The sequence below is a fragment of the Lolium perenne genome, chromosome 7 (genome assembly GCF_019359855.2).
Source record: "Lolium perenne isolate Kyuss_39 chromosome 7, Kyuss_2.0, whole genome shotgun sequence".
Classification (NCBI taxonomy): domain Eukaryota; kingdom Viridiplantae; phylum Streptophyta; class Magnoliopsida; order Poales; family Poaceae; genus Lolium; species Lolium perenne.
In genome coordinates, this window is record NC_067250.2 from 125,112,382 (window position 1) to 125,126,912 (window position 14,531).

The 14,531-nt window shown below is 48.1% G+C and overlaps 1 protein-coding gene and 1 long non-coding RNA gene across 2 annotated transcripts; both read right to left on the reverse strand.

Moving 5' to 3' along the window:
• Nucleotides 1-3,745: 3,745 nt before the first annotated feature.
• On the reverse strand, nt 3,746-5,441 carry LOC127318411 (cytochrome P450 76M5). Its single transcript, XM_051348893.2, has one exon. The coding sequence runs from the start codon at nt 5,438-5,440 to the stop codon at nt 3,956-3,958; it is 1,485 nt and encodes a 494-aa protein (XP_051204853.1). The 5' UTR covers nt 5,441; the 3' UTR covers nt 3,746-3,955.
• Nucleotides 5,442-5,815: 374 nt separating this feature from the next.
• Nucleotides 5,816-14,211, reverse strand: LOC139833379 (uncharacterized). The gene is made up of 4 exons (XR_011749038.1): nt 13,155-14,211; nt 12,931-12,971; nt 6,573-6,654; nt 5,816-6,140 (listed from the first exon to the last, which is right to left on the reverse strand). It is a non-coding gene; the product is annotated as an uncharacterized lncRNA (long non-coding RNA).
• Between the last annotated feature and the right edge of the window lie 320 nt (nt 14,212-14,531).

Below are 14,531 nucleotides of genomic sequence, written 5' to 3' on the forward strand. Positions count from 1 at the left end.
TTAATGGATGTAGTGACCGCATATCTATATGGGTCAATCGATGCAGATATTTATATGAAAGTCCCTGATGGACTTAAAATCCCTAATCCAAACACAAATCGCAACATGTATTGTGTAAAATTACAAAAGTCACTCTATGGCTTAAAGCAGTCGGGTAAAATGTGGTATAACCGGCTTAGTGAGTTCCTTCTTCAGAAAGGATACTCAAATAATGATGATTGCCCATGTGTTTTCATTAAGAAATCTTCAAAAGGATTTTGCATCATCTCAGTTTATGTTGATGACCTCAACATCATTGGTAACGCGGCAGATATATCTATAGCACGCAATCATTTAATGACGGAGTTTGAGATGAAGGATTTAGGAAAAACCAAATTCTGCTTAGATTTACAACTTGAGCATCTTCCCTCAGGAATACTCGTTTATCAGCCCGCATATATTCAGAAAGTTTTGGAAAAATTCAATATGGATAAATCATATCCATCCAAAACACCCATGGTCGTTAGATACCTTGATATGGAAAAGGATCCTTTTAGACCTAGGGATGATAACGAAGATGTATTGGGACCTGAGTTTCCATACCTTAGTGCGATAGGGGCACTAATGTATCTTGCTAATTGTACTAGGCCAGATATTGCCTTCGCAGTAAATTTACTGGCTAGACACAGCGCAGCTCCAACAAAACGTCATTGGGCTGGAGTGAAGAATATCTTCAGGTATTTACAAGGTACCAAAGATCTTGGTTTATTCTATAAGAAGAGTCAAGATATGACTTTGACTGGCTATACTGATGCCGGCTATCTTTCTGATCCCCATAATGCTAGATCACAAACCGGATTTGTATTTTTATTCGGTGGAACTGCTATCTCATGGAAGTCAACTAAACAGACTTTAGTAGCAACTTCCACTAACCACTCAGAAATAATTGCATTATATGAAGCTTCACGTGAGTGTGTATGGCTTCGCAGAGTGATTAATCACATCCAGACATCTTGCGGCATAGGTTCGTTAGAATCACCAACTATTATCTATGAAGATAATGCTGCATGTGTTGCTCAAATGCATATGGGATATATTTAAAAGTAATATCACAAAACATATTGCTCCAAAACTATTTTTTCCTCATGAATTACAGAAAAATGAAGAAATTGATATTTTGCAAACAAAATCATGTGACAATCTTGTAGATTTGTTCACTAGGTCTTTACCAGCAGCTGCATTTCAAAAATGCATTTATGGTATTGGTAGGAGACGACTTAGAAATTTGCAAAGTTCAGGGGGGAAATTTCCCAGGACTGAACTTAGTATTTATGATCCGATAACAATATATTGTATTTTTCCTTATGAGTTCTCCAACGGATTTCTCATATAGGTTTTAGTGATACAATTATTATACCGACGGTATATCGGATTCCTATATTCTCCTTTTATTTTTCCACAGGATTTTTGGAGGACATACTTGGATTGAAGAAAATCAAGTTCTTACAGGACTTAGGACTTTCAGGACGTTCACATTCAAGACGCAATGGATAATTACAAGACATATAAGATTTTGAAGACAACGTTGTCCAAGGGGGAGTTTTAGGAATAAATTAGCTTTAGATTTAGGCTAATCAAGCAGTTAGCAGATTTCTTAGAATATTCCCTATAGCAGTTAGCATATTAGAGATTTGTCCAATCGCTGTGCAAAGCGAACAGTATGTCCTTTCCAAAGAGACACAAGTATTGTAACCGACATGTACTCCCGACTGTTGAGGTAATATAAATATCCGTAGTACACATCAATGGAAAGCAATCATTCACTTCCAATCTCTGTATCTCTTTAGTTAGTAGGTTAAAAAAACTGGAACAAAATTTCGTCCGTAAAAAAAACTGAAACTCTGAGTTCCTTCCAATCTGCAACCGGCCGTTGCGGCGCTCCTTGCCCGTAAGAAAACCAAAACCGGATATCGGCCTTGTGAGCAATTCCAAAAAGAATACGCACCAATAGGATCCTGCCGGATCGGATCCAATCGGGAAAAGGAGTTCGGGCCAAAGTCTGCTTCTTACCGGATCCAATCGGGAAGGAGCGATGGCCGATGGCGATCGTGCTTGGGCGGGAGAAGGACGGGAGGTAGCGGTCAGGGAGGAGCATGGCGAGGTGAGGCGACTGCCGGCTGTTGGAGGCAGCGCATGGAAGACACGACCGGCCGGCCGAAGGACGAGCTGGCGTCTGCCGGAGTCGGAACTACTAGGGCTTGCCGGTAGGAGAAGACTTACGAAGGAGCTGGCCGCGATGCTCCCCCACGCAATGGCGTCTTGGAGCGCTTCTTCTCTAAGCCTAACATTCAAGTACTGCGGGGCAGAGAGAGACATAGGGTGTGTTCGTTTTTTGGATGGAGTGGAATAGAATGGAATCATTACATTTCACTGTTACGGAACCGTTCCATCCTTGTATTCGGTTTGGATAAATTTTTTGCCACGGAACGGTTCCATCTGTGTGTTCGGTTTTGGAATGGGATGAGAATGAAATGGAATAGGTGAGATAGTCACCAGATTAATTATTCTAAACTCGATTAATTATTTGCTAAACTTGATTAAGTAGTGCTAAATTTGATTAATTATTGCTAAATTTGGTTAATTATTGCTAAACTTAATTAATCGTGTGACAGTCACCCATTCAACTTGGTCCGGCCGAATCGGCCGGACGGGTTGGTACCGCATCTAGAGAGAATATGTCATTCCGAGGAACCGTTCCATTCCACTCCATCCCTAAACCGAACGCAAGAATGAGTTCTAGAAATGGAACAGTTCCATTCCATTCCAGTCTATTCCAGAACCGAACAGACCCATAATGAATGATACATTGATACGCTTTAACTGTAACCTCCTCATTTCTGAAGTAACCTCCTCATTTCTGAAGTTGTACCTGAATCATTCAGCCAAGTATAATGCTAAATGACGCAGTTCTGTTGCACTACAGACTCACGCAAACAATATTATTTTATGTAAATATGGGCATGTCCTGATGCTCTGAGTGTTATCACGCAAGAATCAAGTGATTTTTTAATATGTTGGTTTTCACTTGGAAGTGTGAATCCAGCTGAGCTCTTTTCCTCTTCTAAAAGTGAGGACTGCGGTGCAATTAGCTTCAGTATTATACAACTTCACTTGGAAAATAGGAGATGATATATAGGTATAGATCCGGTATAGAAGACATAATAACAAGTTATAATATTTCATCTTGCAAAAACACGATTTAGGATAACCTAATGCATGTAATCTAGAATTATCCAGTTTTAGTTGGACCATACAAATACAAATGGATACTTCTTCAACTAATAATATTCAGAGATACAGATTATAGCAATCCAAGAAAAATAAAGGAAAAAATCCTAAAACACGATTTAGGTAACCTAATGCATGTAATCTAGAATTATCCAGTTTTAGTTGGACCATACAAATACAAATGGATACTTCTTCGACTAATAATATTCAGAGATACAGATTATAGCAATCCAAGAAAAATAAAGGAAAAATACTTTAAAAAGAATTTTTGAAAAAAAATGATAGAAAATGTTTTCGCAATTTTCAAAAGATGTAAAGTTCGTCAATTTGATGGTTTATACAAGCACCGGTTCGGGTGGTGAGATTTAAAAACGGCCGAGGACATCGACGCAAAGGCAACATTGCGAAGGGAGGTACAAAACGAGAGGCTCAAGGCCACCAAGTACCATTCTAATCGTAGTCGGGGGGACTCCGGAAGACAATGAAAGAGACCCCAATACCTATACAACTACAAAGCAGGGTACATGGCAAAGGGAATGATGATCCCGTGCCCTTGGTGAGGAAAGAGAGGGTGAGAAAGATAGCCGCTGCATAGCGTGGGCACTTAGCTAGTAATAAGATAGATTCGCAAAAAAAAAAGATAACACAGCTACCATGACTGATAGTACGTGTACTAGACGTGCATTAGTTAAGCGATCACAACGGGCACGACCTTGAGTGGGACGTTGAGCACGTTGGCGGTGGTAAACCTCTCGCTGACATCCAACGCCTCGGCGGAAACGCCGTCCGGTAGCCGCCACTCGAACGCATGCAGCAGCGAGGCCAGGATGAACGGCACGACGCGCTCCGCCATGGGCAGACCAGGGCACCGCCTCCGGCCGGATCCGAACGGGATGAACTCGAAGGCCTTGCCCCGGAAGTCCACCTGCCTCGCCATGTCCAGAAACCTCTCCGGCACGAACTCGTCGGGCCTCTCCCACGCCGCCGGGTCCCGCATAATCGCCCACGCGTTGAAGATGACCGTTGAGCCCTTGGGCACGTCGTAGCTGCCAATCTCCACGCCATCTTCGACGGCCCGGTGGGGCAGCAGTATCGGCGCCACGGGATGCAGCCGCATGACCTCCTTCACCACGGCCAGGAGGTACGGCAGGTTCACCGCGTCGGTCTCGTCGACGGCTACCTTGCCGCCGAGAGCACTTTGTATCTCGGCACGGGCCTTGGCCATGACGCTCTGGTTCCGGAGAAGCTCGGCCAATGCCCACTCTATGGTGAGAGACACCGTGTCGCTCCCGGCCATGATGACGTCGGAGAGTATGGTCGTCAGGCTGCCGCGAGCGAGCTTGCCCGTGGAGACGAGCTCGAGGAGGGAGTCCAGGAAGTCGCCTTGCTTCTCTGTGGAGCCGTTGGCAACGGCCATACGGCGATCGATTATGCCATCCAGTATGAGGAAGATTTTCTCGAAGCGTATGGCCGTCCAGCGGCGCCATCCTTGCAAGTCGAGCGGACGGAGGAAAGGTACAAGGTCGGAAACGTTGGGCTTCGCGATCGCCGTGACGAGGTCCAGGACAAGCTCACGCACCCCCTGCGCCGACTCCCCACCCACGTCGACCACGTCAACGGAGCAGAACGCGCTCGACACGAGGTTAAGCGCGCCGCCGTACACGGCCTGGCCGAAGTCCACCTCCCTCCCGGCGCGGTCGCGGAAGTAGCCGACGAGGTCGCGCACCTTACGCTCGCGGACGCTGCGCGCCGCGGCGAGGCCGCGCGGGGAGAAGACGGTGGTGGCCACGACGCCGCGCAGGCTCTTCCAGAGCGGGTCGGAGCTGGGAAGCCATATCATGGACCGGTCGGAGAAGCCGAGCGCGCGGGCGGTGTCCGGGATCGCGCGCGCGGCCAGATGCCGGTCGTGCTTGGTGAATGCCTCCTCAGCCGCGTTGCGCGAGGAGACGACCACGGCGGTGGTGAGCCCGAGCTTGAGCGTCATGACGGGGCCGTGGACGCGAGCGAGGCGCGCGAGCGTGTGGTGGAGGTTGCCGTGGCGGAGGCTGAGCAGGTTGCCGACGACGGGCAGTGGCGTGGGGCCCGGCGGCATCCGCCCGGCGCCCGAACGCCGTGTCGCCCATAGGAAGACGATCGCGAGCGTCGCACATAGCAGCCAGAGCTCGATCTCCATTGGTTCGGTTGGTCAAGCGGATGCCATCGGCGTCGGTATATTTATACTTGAGATATAGCAGGGCTAATGGCTGCTAGTAGTGGCGGCTAACCGAGAAATGTAATTGTTGTTAAATATACTAGATGACCGGTTGATTGCAGAATCAATACATCATAGAAATGCCTAAATTAGTGCAAACGAAAGCATATTAATAATATGCTAATGGATGACTAATACATAGGATGACCTGTTGTGCCCCAGCCCAAAGACCGAACCGGGGCCTGAATTGAAGCCATGCCTTACCAGTAAGTGAAATCATGGTGATAATCAGCAAGAAATAAAACACAAATGAATCAACAGTAAATAGACAACTGATACTTTTGTTGCACACGAAGTTGATCACAAAATCACCAATAGCAGTACACTGTCATACAACACGGATGATAGAATCAAAAAGTCACAGCATAGTAAATACCCCATGTTCCAATAATATGTTTAGTTCTACTCTGATGTTGTCTAAGCTATAAAATACATATAAATAAGGCAAAGGGGTTAAATAGAAAATTAGGATTTGGGCATTCTAACTCCAAACCGTCAAGATTTCCGATAAGATAGCCCCGTCCCGAACTGTTCTCTCGCCAACTGTCAGGCTGCTACAAAATTAGAGCAAAGCAGCGGATCTATGGCCTATGCTTTGCTCGGAGAAGATGGACCGCCAAAACTGCAAAAGAAAAAGTAGAACTACGCATTATTGGTTGTCAACATCTCTGTATAGAGAAGATAGCGCCATATAATTTTTTTGGCTTTGCCAAAAGCTAACACAGTAATATTATTTCCTATATGTTAGTATATCTATTTCCAAAACTTGGCTTTTCAGTTTTCAGATACACTCACATTTACATTTTATTTTTCAGGTTTATCTAATTTTCAACTATACTTGTAACCAATTTTACTCTTTTGAGACTTACTATTGATCTATTCTAGAACACTCAAATTCCGAATATTATTGGCTCTTGCGATAAATTTCCCATTAGAATGGAGGACCTTGCATAATTTCATGGTGCACAAGAAGTTGAACCTCGGCACAAGACAACGATTTCACAATGTCGGTCCTTGCGACAACCAGTAGGACCTCAAAGATGAAGTAAATTACCTTTGGTGGTTACTAATTGGCACTGCCATACATACTACAGGTAAATACACCCGAACCGACTGTATGCGGCTCCCAGAGGCAGCTGGTACACACAAAAATGGCCAGCATAATTAGAATCAATTAACGGTGGCTAAAACAAACCGAGTATACTAGTGAAAAAAACAGAAAAGGAGAATTAGGAATAACACGGAGAGCTTGCCGCGTCGCTCTGGAGAGCTTGCCCCTGAATGCTTGGGAAGATGAGGACACCGTCAAGGCCGTCCTCGGCGGGGGCTGCGAACTCGACCGTATTGAGCAGCGCTCCGTTCTGCAGGACAACACGGCGGCTCTTTTCGCCTGGGTCTGGTCTCTCGATCCTGACCTGATCCCTTGCGTAAAGGCGCACTCCATCCTCAACAGGCCGGTGGTCGGCCGTGCTGACCTTCCGGAGGGCACGCCGGCGGAGGAAGGCCGCGATGGGCCTCTCTACCGCATCCTCATCCACCTCGACACCATTATCGACTACACGCCCATCGACGAGAGCCGCCGCAAACGCGGATACAACTGGCCGAACAAGACCCGCCTCGACTGGGAGTTTGGCACTAAGGACAATGCCGCCGGCGCTCGGAGGAGGCCCGGCCGCGATCGTCTTGGCCCTTCCAACCATCGCCATGACAACGATCGGGAGGATCGACGCGGTGACCGTGATGGGCGGCGCGGGGAGAGGCGCAGCAGTCGCCACGGCGGTGATCGCGGAGGCAGCGGCGACGCGGCGCGCCGCGACTCTCACCAACGACACGATCGGCACGACCGCCGCGGCTCCAGGTCTCCTGACCATCGGCGCCGTGGTGACACGTCGCGCCGCCGCTCAAGGAGCCCTGCCGCCGCTGCCCTGGCCGACTCGCTGCCGGTCACCCACACCGTGAGCTTGGCCAGAGAAGACCGCCACGAGCCGATGCCGGTGCTCCTCCCTCCGGTACACGAGCACGCGCCACGCAGCCGAAGGAGCAGATCAGGCACGCCTATGGGCAGCGAAGCTTTCGGCTCCACTCCATCACCGCCGCCAGGGCCAGATCGTAGGATGTGCATCGGAAGCCCGATGATGATCTCCTCCTCACCACCACACTGCGAGAGCCCGTTCATGTTGATCTCTCCGCGCACCGACCACTTCGACGACACCACCAACGGTGTGCCTGCTCCACCGTCTCCGCAGATTCCCTGGGCTGCGATCCCTGATGCCGAAGCTGGGTCTGACGACGCGATTGCCTTCACGGACTGCTGGTCGGCGAACATCGTCGACACCAACGCCGTCGAAGGGACAACGCCTTGCCAGTTCACTCAGGCAAGCATCGGTGCTTGGGAAGGGCTTCCGCTAGAGCGCTCCGGCGAGCACATCCCCTCTACACAGTCCATGCAAGACTGGATAGGAGCATGGGAGGCCGAGCCATCACACGGCATGATGCACGAGCACGGACAGATTGGCTGGGAGCAGAGGACTGCTACACCAGCCCGCTCGGAGCGTCTCTTCGGTCCAGGCTATCAGCAGACTTCACAGGCCCTTGTTGATCACCGGGTGTGCACGCCAATCACCGAGAAGACAGTTTATGAAATCAATGAGTTCTGTGCCTTGCTTGAGCCGACGTCCGCGGGCTGGCAGCTGCAAGATATCTTCGCCACCCCAACTCCGCTACAAGACCAGCAAGCTCCAACAATGGCTGCCCAGCAATCCCCTTCGCCGCCCGAGCCGTCATCGGATGTTGATGATGACCGTCTGTTTGAGATTACTCTGAAGTCCAACGCGTTACGGGCATTGCGGGAGGCACAACTATGTGAACAAGCACCAGGAAATAGCGAGCTAAACAGCTCGGCCAAGAAAAGATCCCAACTCAAGGGGCCAGCTCTGATGGAGGAAGTTACTTCCAAGGTCGCCGAGATGCACGTCGATCCCAAGACAGGGATCATAAACAAGCTGATGGGCATGCTGTCACCATCCTTGCTTGGGTTCCCAACTAACAACACCAAGAAGAAGAAGCCGGACCAGAAGAAGGCAGCCCAGATGCCTACCTCTTCCCGTCGCAGCGAGCGCCCGGCGACCAAGTCCTCCACCCAGCTTACCAACCGCAGGGCTCAAGCCAGCGTCTGCAAGCAGCTGGGCCTAATCCAGCACGAGGAAGAATTCAACGACGAGATCCTGGCCCAGTACCTGAGTCTCTACCAGCAGCCTCTCTCGACGCCCAACATCCAGGGCCTGGCCTCGCTCGCGGAGATCTCGCGCCAGCCAGGCTTCACCCTCCAGGACAAGGAGCTGGCAGCCCTGCTCAAGGAGACGCCCTACGCGTCCTGATCGCGGAAGCCCCTGCACGTCGACACCACCCAATGGATTGTGAAACAACTATGCAGTGTACTCGTAGCCCTTGTCGTCCTCCCTTTGCTGCATTCGCTCCGTTAGTGCTCGACTGGTTGGCCGCCGCTGTCTGTCTTAGGCGAAGCCGCCATCTCAAGCTCCTCCCTTCTTCCTCTGTGTTAGAGTTGAGATCCTCCAGCATCGCCCTTACCTGTAGCCGGCGACGCCGTGACCTCATGCCTGTTACTTGTTGCATTCGTCTGCCAAACCTCTTCATGTGTAACGCCAGATGTTTGCCCACCCGTCGCCATTTGTTCCTCTATGATACCACAACTTAAGTTGCTGAACTGGAATGTTAGAGGGCTTAACGATCATGCCCGACGTTTTGTTGTTCGTGACCTTGCCACAAGCTCGGGCTGCTCCATTTTGTGCATCCAAGAGTCCAAACTTGCCACCATGACCGATGCAGATAGGCATGATATTGCTGGTACATCTCTGGCTGGTTGCGCTCAGCTGCCTGCTGAAGGCACCCGCGGTGGTGTCCTTTTGTTCTGGGACAAGGAGATCTACACGGTCACAAACGTCACCACTGCCTCCTTCTCTATCACTGCCAAATTCACCGAACGTACTTCCAACGTCTCTTGGCATCTGACAACGGTCTACGGACCGGCTGATGATGAACGCAAACTCTCATTCCTAAATGAGTTGGTTCAGATCCATGGTCGTATCTCTGGGCCGTGGATGGTTATCGGGGACTTCAACTTGATCCTCCACGACCAGGACAAAAACAAGAGCAGAGTCAACAGATCTTGGATGCGTCGTTTTAAACATGCGGTTGACTCCAGCTTCCTTAGAGAGATTAAGCTCATTGGTAGGAAATACACCTGGAGCAACGAGCAAAACAACCCAACTTTAGTACGGCTTGATAGGGCCTTCTGTAACGAGGAATGGCAGGACATTTTCCAAGTAGCAAAACTGCTGCCTCAGGCCTCATCCATGTCTGATCACTGTCCCCTTCTGCTGGTGCAAGACATCATCGCTAAAACACCTCACAGATTCCGCTTCGAGGGCTTTTGGCCGCTGCTGCAAGGATACAACACTGTAGTCGAACAGTCGTGGAAGGCCCCCTGCAGGCTAACAAACCACTTCGCAGTGCTTGACTGCAAACTAAGGCGGCTGGCCAAAGACCTCAGGAGCTGGGCAAAAAATTACGTTGGGGACATTAAGAAGCAAATGTTACTTGGTCAAGAAATTATGCTGAGATTGGACACCGCCCAAGAAACAAGGCTTCTGTCCGAGGAAGAAACGGAGCTGCGATCGGCACTCAAATCCAGAGCGGTGGGGTTGGCGGTCATCAACAGGATCAAGGCCAAACAAAGGGCCAGAATAAAATGGCTGAAGCTGGGCGACGCCAATACGAAGTACTTCCACTCTCGTGCAACTCACAGACGGGCAAAAAACAGAATTCAATTCCTCCACTCTGACGCCGGCATCGCCACTTCACCTGCTGAATTGGAAGAAACAACCTTCCACCACCTGCATGCTATCTTGGGGACTTCGGTGCCTTGCACGGAACGTCTTGATTGGGCCCTTTTGGATCTGCCCAAGCCAGACCTTTCGGACCTGGATAGGCCGTTCACTATGGAGGAGCTCAAAACTGCAGTGTTCGATTCTCCTCCGGACAAATCACCTGGACCCGACGGGTTCTCAGGGGGTTTCTTCCGAGCCTCGTGGAATATCGTCAAGGACGACCTGCTGGCGGCGATCAACAAATTCTATGATCTTAACGACCTCTCCTTTGATACCCTCAACACGGCCTTCATCATTCTGCTGCCAAAAAAAGAACAACCCTCCCAGATGGGTCACTTCCGACCAATCAGTCTGATTCATGCTTTTGGCAAGTTGGTATCCAAGATCCTGGCTCTGAGATTACAACCTCACCTTGACGATCTCATCTCGCCATGCCAAAGCGCTTTCATTGCTGGGAGGAATATTCAGGATAATTTTCTCTATGTACAAACGGCAGCAAAACAACTACACAAGTCCAAAACGCCAACCCTGCTTCTAAAGCTCGATATAGCCAAAGCTTTTGACTCGGTCTCATGGACCTACATCATTGATATGCTAGAGGCCCGAGGGTTCCCGTTGAGATGGAGGAACTGGATCTCTCTTCTCTTTCGATCTGCCTCTTCAAGAGTGCTCGTCAATGGAGTGCCGGGCAGGAAAATCCAACACCGTCGTGGCCTTAGGCAAGGGGACGCCCTCTCCCCCTTCCTCTTCGACCTTGCTATCGACCCTCTACACCGTCTCCTAGAGATCGCCACAAGCGTGGGGATCCTTTCCAAGCTCAAGGGCAAGCACTGCACCTTCCGTGCCTCGTTCTATGCCGACGATGTCGCACTCTTCTTGAACCCAACGCAACAGGATATCTCGGGTCTTGGAGAGGTCCTGAAAGCCTTTGGACAAGCCACGGGGCTAATTACTAACCTCACAAAAAGCTCGATTTCTCCCATCAGCTGTCAGCACATCGATATTCAGGATCTCGTCACAGGTACCGGGATCGCCCTTGCACCCTTCCCCTGCATGTACCTGGGAATGCCTCTGTCCATAAAGAACCTTAACAAAGCTGACTGGCAAGCCCTCCTGGACAAGATGGACCGTCACTTGGCCTCTTGGAAAGCAAGGTTCATGAGCAAAGCTGGCAGACTAGAGATGCTCAATACGGTTCTAACCTCCTTGGCAGTCTACATGATGACTATAAATAACATGCCTGCTTGGGTCAAGAAGGAGTTCGATAAGCGTCGCAGAGCATGGCTTTGGGCAGGAGAGGCCAACTGTGCTGGAGGCAAATGTAAGGTTAGTTGGAAGAGGGTCTGTCGGCCCAAGCACCTAGGAGGTCTTGGTGTACACTGTATCGAATCTTTCGGTACGGCACTACGCCTAAGATGGATGTGGCAGAGATGGAAGCACCAAAACAAGCCTTGGGCACACATGAGATTATCCTCCACGCCCAAAGAACGGGCTCTTTTTGCGGCCGCAACAAAGATAACCATAGGAAACGGCCAAACGGCTAGATTCTGGACTGATCGGTGGCTCAACGGCATGTCACCACAGGATTTGGCCCCGCAACTCTTCAAGATTGCTATCAGGAAAAACAGGACTGTCAAGGAAGCCCTATCAAACGGAAGATGGCTGCAGGACTTGCGCTTCTCTCTTGACGAAAGCCATTCCACGGAACTTCTCCGCCTTGAAGAACTCCTCAATGATATTCAACTCTCTGATGTTAGAGATGAGATCGCATGGTCCTTTGGGAGCAAGAACTACTACACCGCAAGATCTGCCTATCAATTGCAATTCATCGGCGCGGTTCAAACGGACCTTCAGAAAATTGTTTGGAAGGGATGGGCGCCGGCCAGATGCAAATTTTTCATTTGAACCATAATGCTGGATAGTGTCCTCACGGCTGACAAGTTGCTGCTACGACATTGCGAAAACGAATATTTTTGCCCCCTGTGTCGCAGAAATCTTGAAACAATTGATCATCTCCTAATTGAATGCCCCTTCAGCCTGAAGGTCTGGTCACATGTGGCTGCCCGCCTAAATCAACAAGTGCTGTCTCCGGAGGCCTGGCAAATGGAGCAACTCAACATCAAATCTTGGTACAGGAAGGTGGTCGGTATCCAAACCAAAGAAACTAGGAAAATCACATTCCCCTTGGCTAACATGATCTGTTGGGAGATCTGGAACGAGCGAAACCGCCGTATTTTCAACAAAAAGGAGCTGCCGGTTCAGGTGTTCATTTCTAAAATTATGGACGAAATAGATGTTTGGAGGTTAGCAGGAGCACCGCTACCTCTTGTAGCACAGACTAGTGGGGCACCCTTTGACCCAGGCTGATTTTCATGTCTTTTCTTTTTTAGAAGTGCCACCTTCTGGCCTTCCTTCCTGTAACTTCCGACTCCTTCTAATGAAATGAACACAGCAGCTCTCCTGCTGTTATTCAAAAAAAAAAAAGAATTAGGAATAAAGACATACAAAAGAAAGAGAAGTCTCCATATGAAAATACTTGCATCGCCCTGTAATCAGAGGGTGAGTTCAACTTACACGTGCCCATTACTATTAGCTACAGAGGTTGAGTTGTATATAACTAAAGATTAAACCCAATTTGTTATTGAAACATAAATGAAAATATCATTGTTTACTTAGAATACTTACATAACCATGGGTAATTTACAAAGGCATGATGCAGCGAAACTCACCGTGAGATAATTTGACACACTTCTGCTGCAGCCAGAGATGAGCTTTAAAGCTTCCAATGCACAAGTAGCAGAAATAATTGCATGGCTGGGATGATATTTTTCACAACACCCTGTAATCAGGAATGCACATGTCATGCACTCATGCCCTCTTAAATTACACGCCACACATGATAAATGGGTGGCATGTTAAGATGGAGGGACACTATTTGACTCCATTTAAAAATTCAAATCAAGCGGTTAAAAGGCCAAAGATGGTGCAAGTCACTCTATAACATCATTTCTTGAAATAATAGATCCATAGAGCAGCGAGCAAATCCAGAAAGCAACTCCTAAGAAAGGCCAATATGCCATACACACGTATATTTGCAAAACCTGCAGTAAAAGAAATAACCATCATGCATTGTATGTTTAGATAAACCTACTTAAGGCCAATATGCTTTGCTATTGCTTTGCAGTCCACTGGTAGACATAGCAATTAATGAAAAATGGTAGCTAATAATCATTTCATACTGCATAGGGTGTGTACAAAACAATATTTTTTTATAAAGCAGTCAAAGAAAGAACCTGTAAGCAATTTTACAGATCATGGAGAGAAAACATATATTTAATGTGCCAAAGAAGTATCAGATCTAATCACCATAATGTTACTGGCCAAAAAGAAAAACTGTGAGAAAATCAGCCTCCTGTGTGTTTTATTTTACAACAATCTATCTTCAAAAAATATGATTACCAACAATACTAAATGCTTGGTTACATTTTAGGCATATTAACAAGAAAGGGGTGTATAAAAGGGATGAGCATTTTCTTGCTCCCCGAAATTATATATGTTGTTTTTTAGTCTCACCTGTAGTAAAGGTACTTCCTCAACTGGAAGTTCAACACCCAGATCTCCATGAGCCACCATGTATTCCAATTCGTATTAAGTTATACCTTACTTTTTTAGATGAAACCAGTAGCATTTGTGTTTGCAGACGAATAGACTACTCTCTTCAATTCGTATTAAGTTATATCTTACTTTTTTAGATGAAACACATGTATTCCAATACGGTAATGCCAGATCATGGGCAACCAAACAGTATGCATCACTCAGAAAATTTGCAACCTATATACATTATGATTATCAAGACCACCTCCCACATGTAATGCTGTCATGGCATGAACTGACAGTTTAGTAAGACATATTCAAAGCTATGATGTATAATAGAGAAATTCAATAAGAACGCTTGAAGGATGAGCACAACCAACCTTGAGAGATCATAATTAATCGTCTACACTACCCGCTTGAGAACCACAGTCTGTAGAAAAAAAGCCTGACTAATACAATTTTATTCAGCAACTGGAATTGCATCCTCGGCAATTTTGCACCCAACCTCCCAT

Coding starts and splice junctions, on each gene's coding strand:
- LOC127318411 (XM_051348893.2), bottom strand. CDS start 5,440: ATGGAGATCGAGCTCTGGCTGCTATGTGCGACGCTCGCGATCGTCTTC.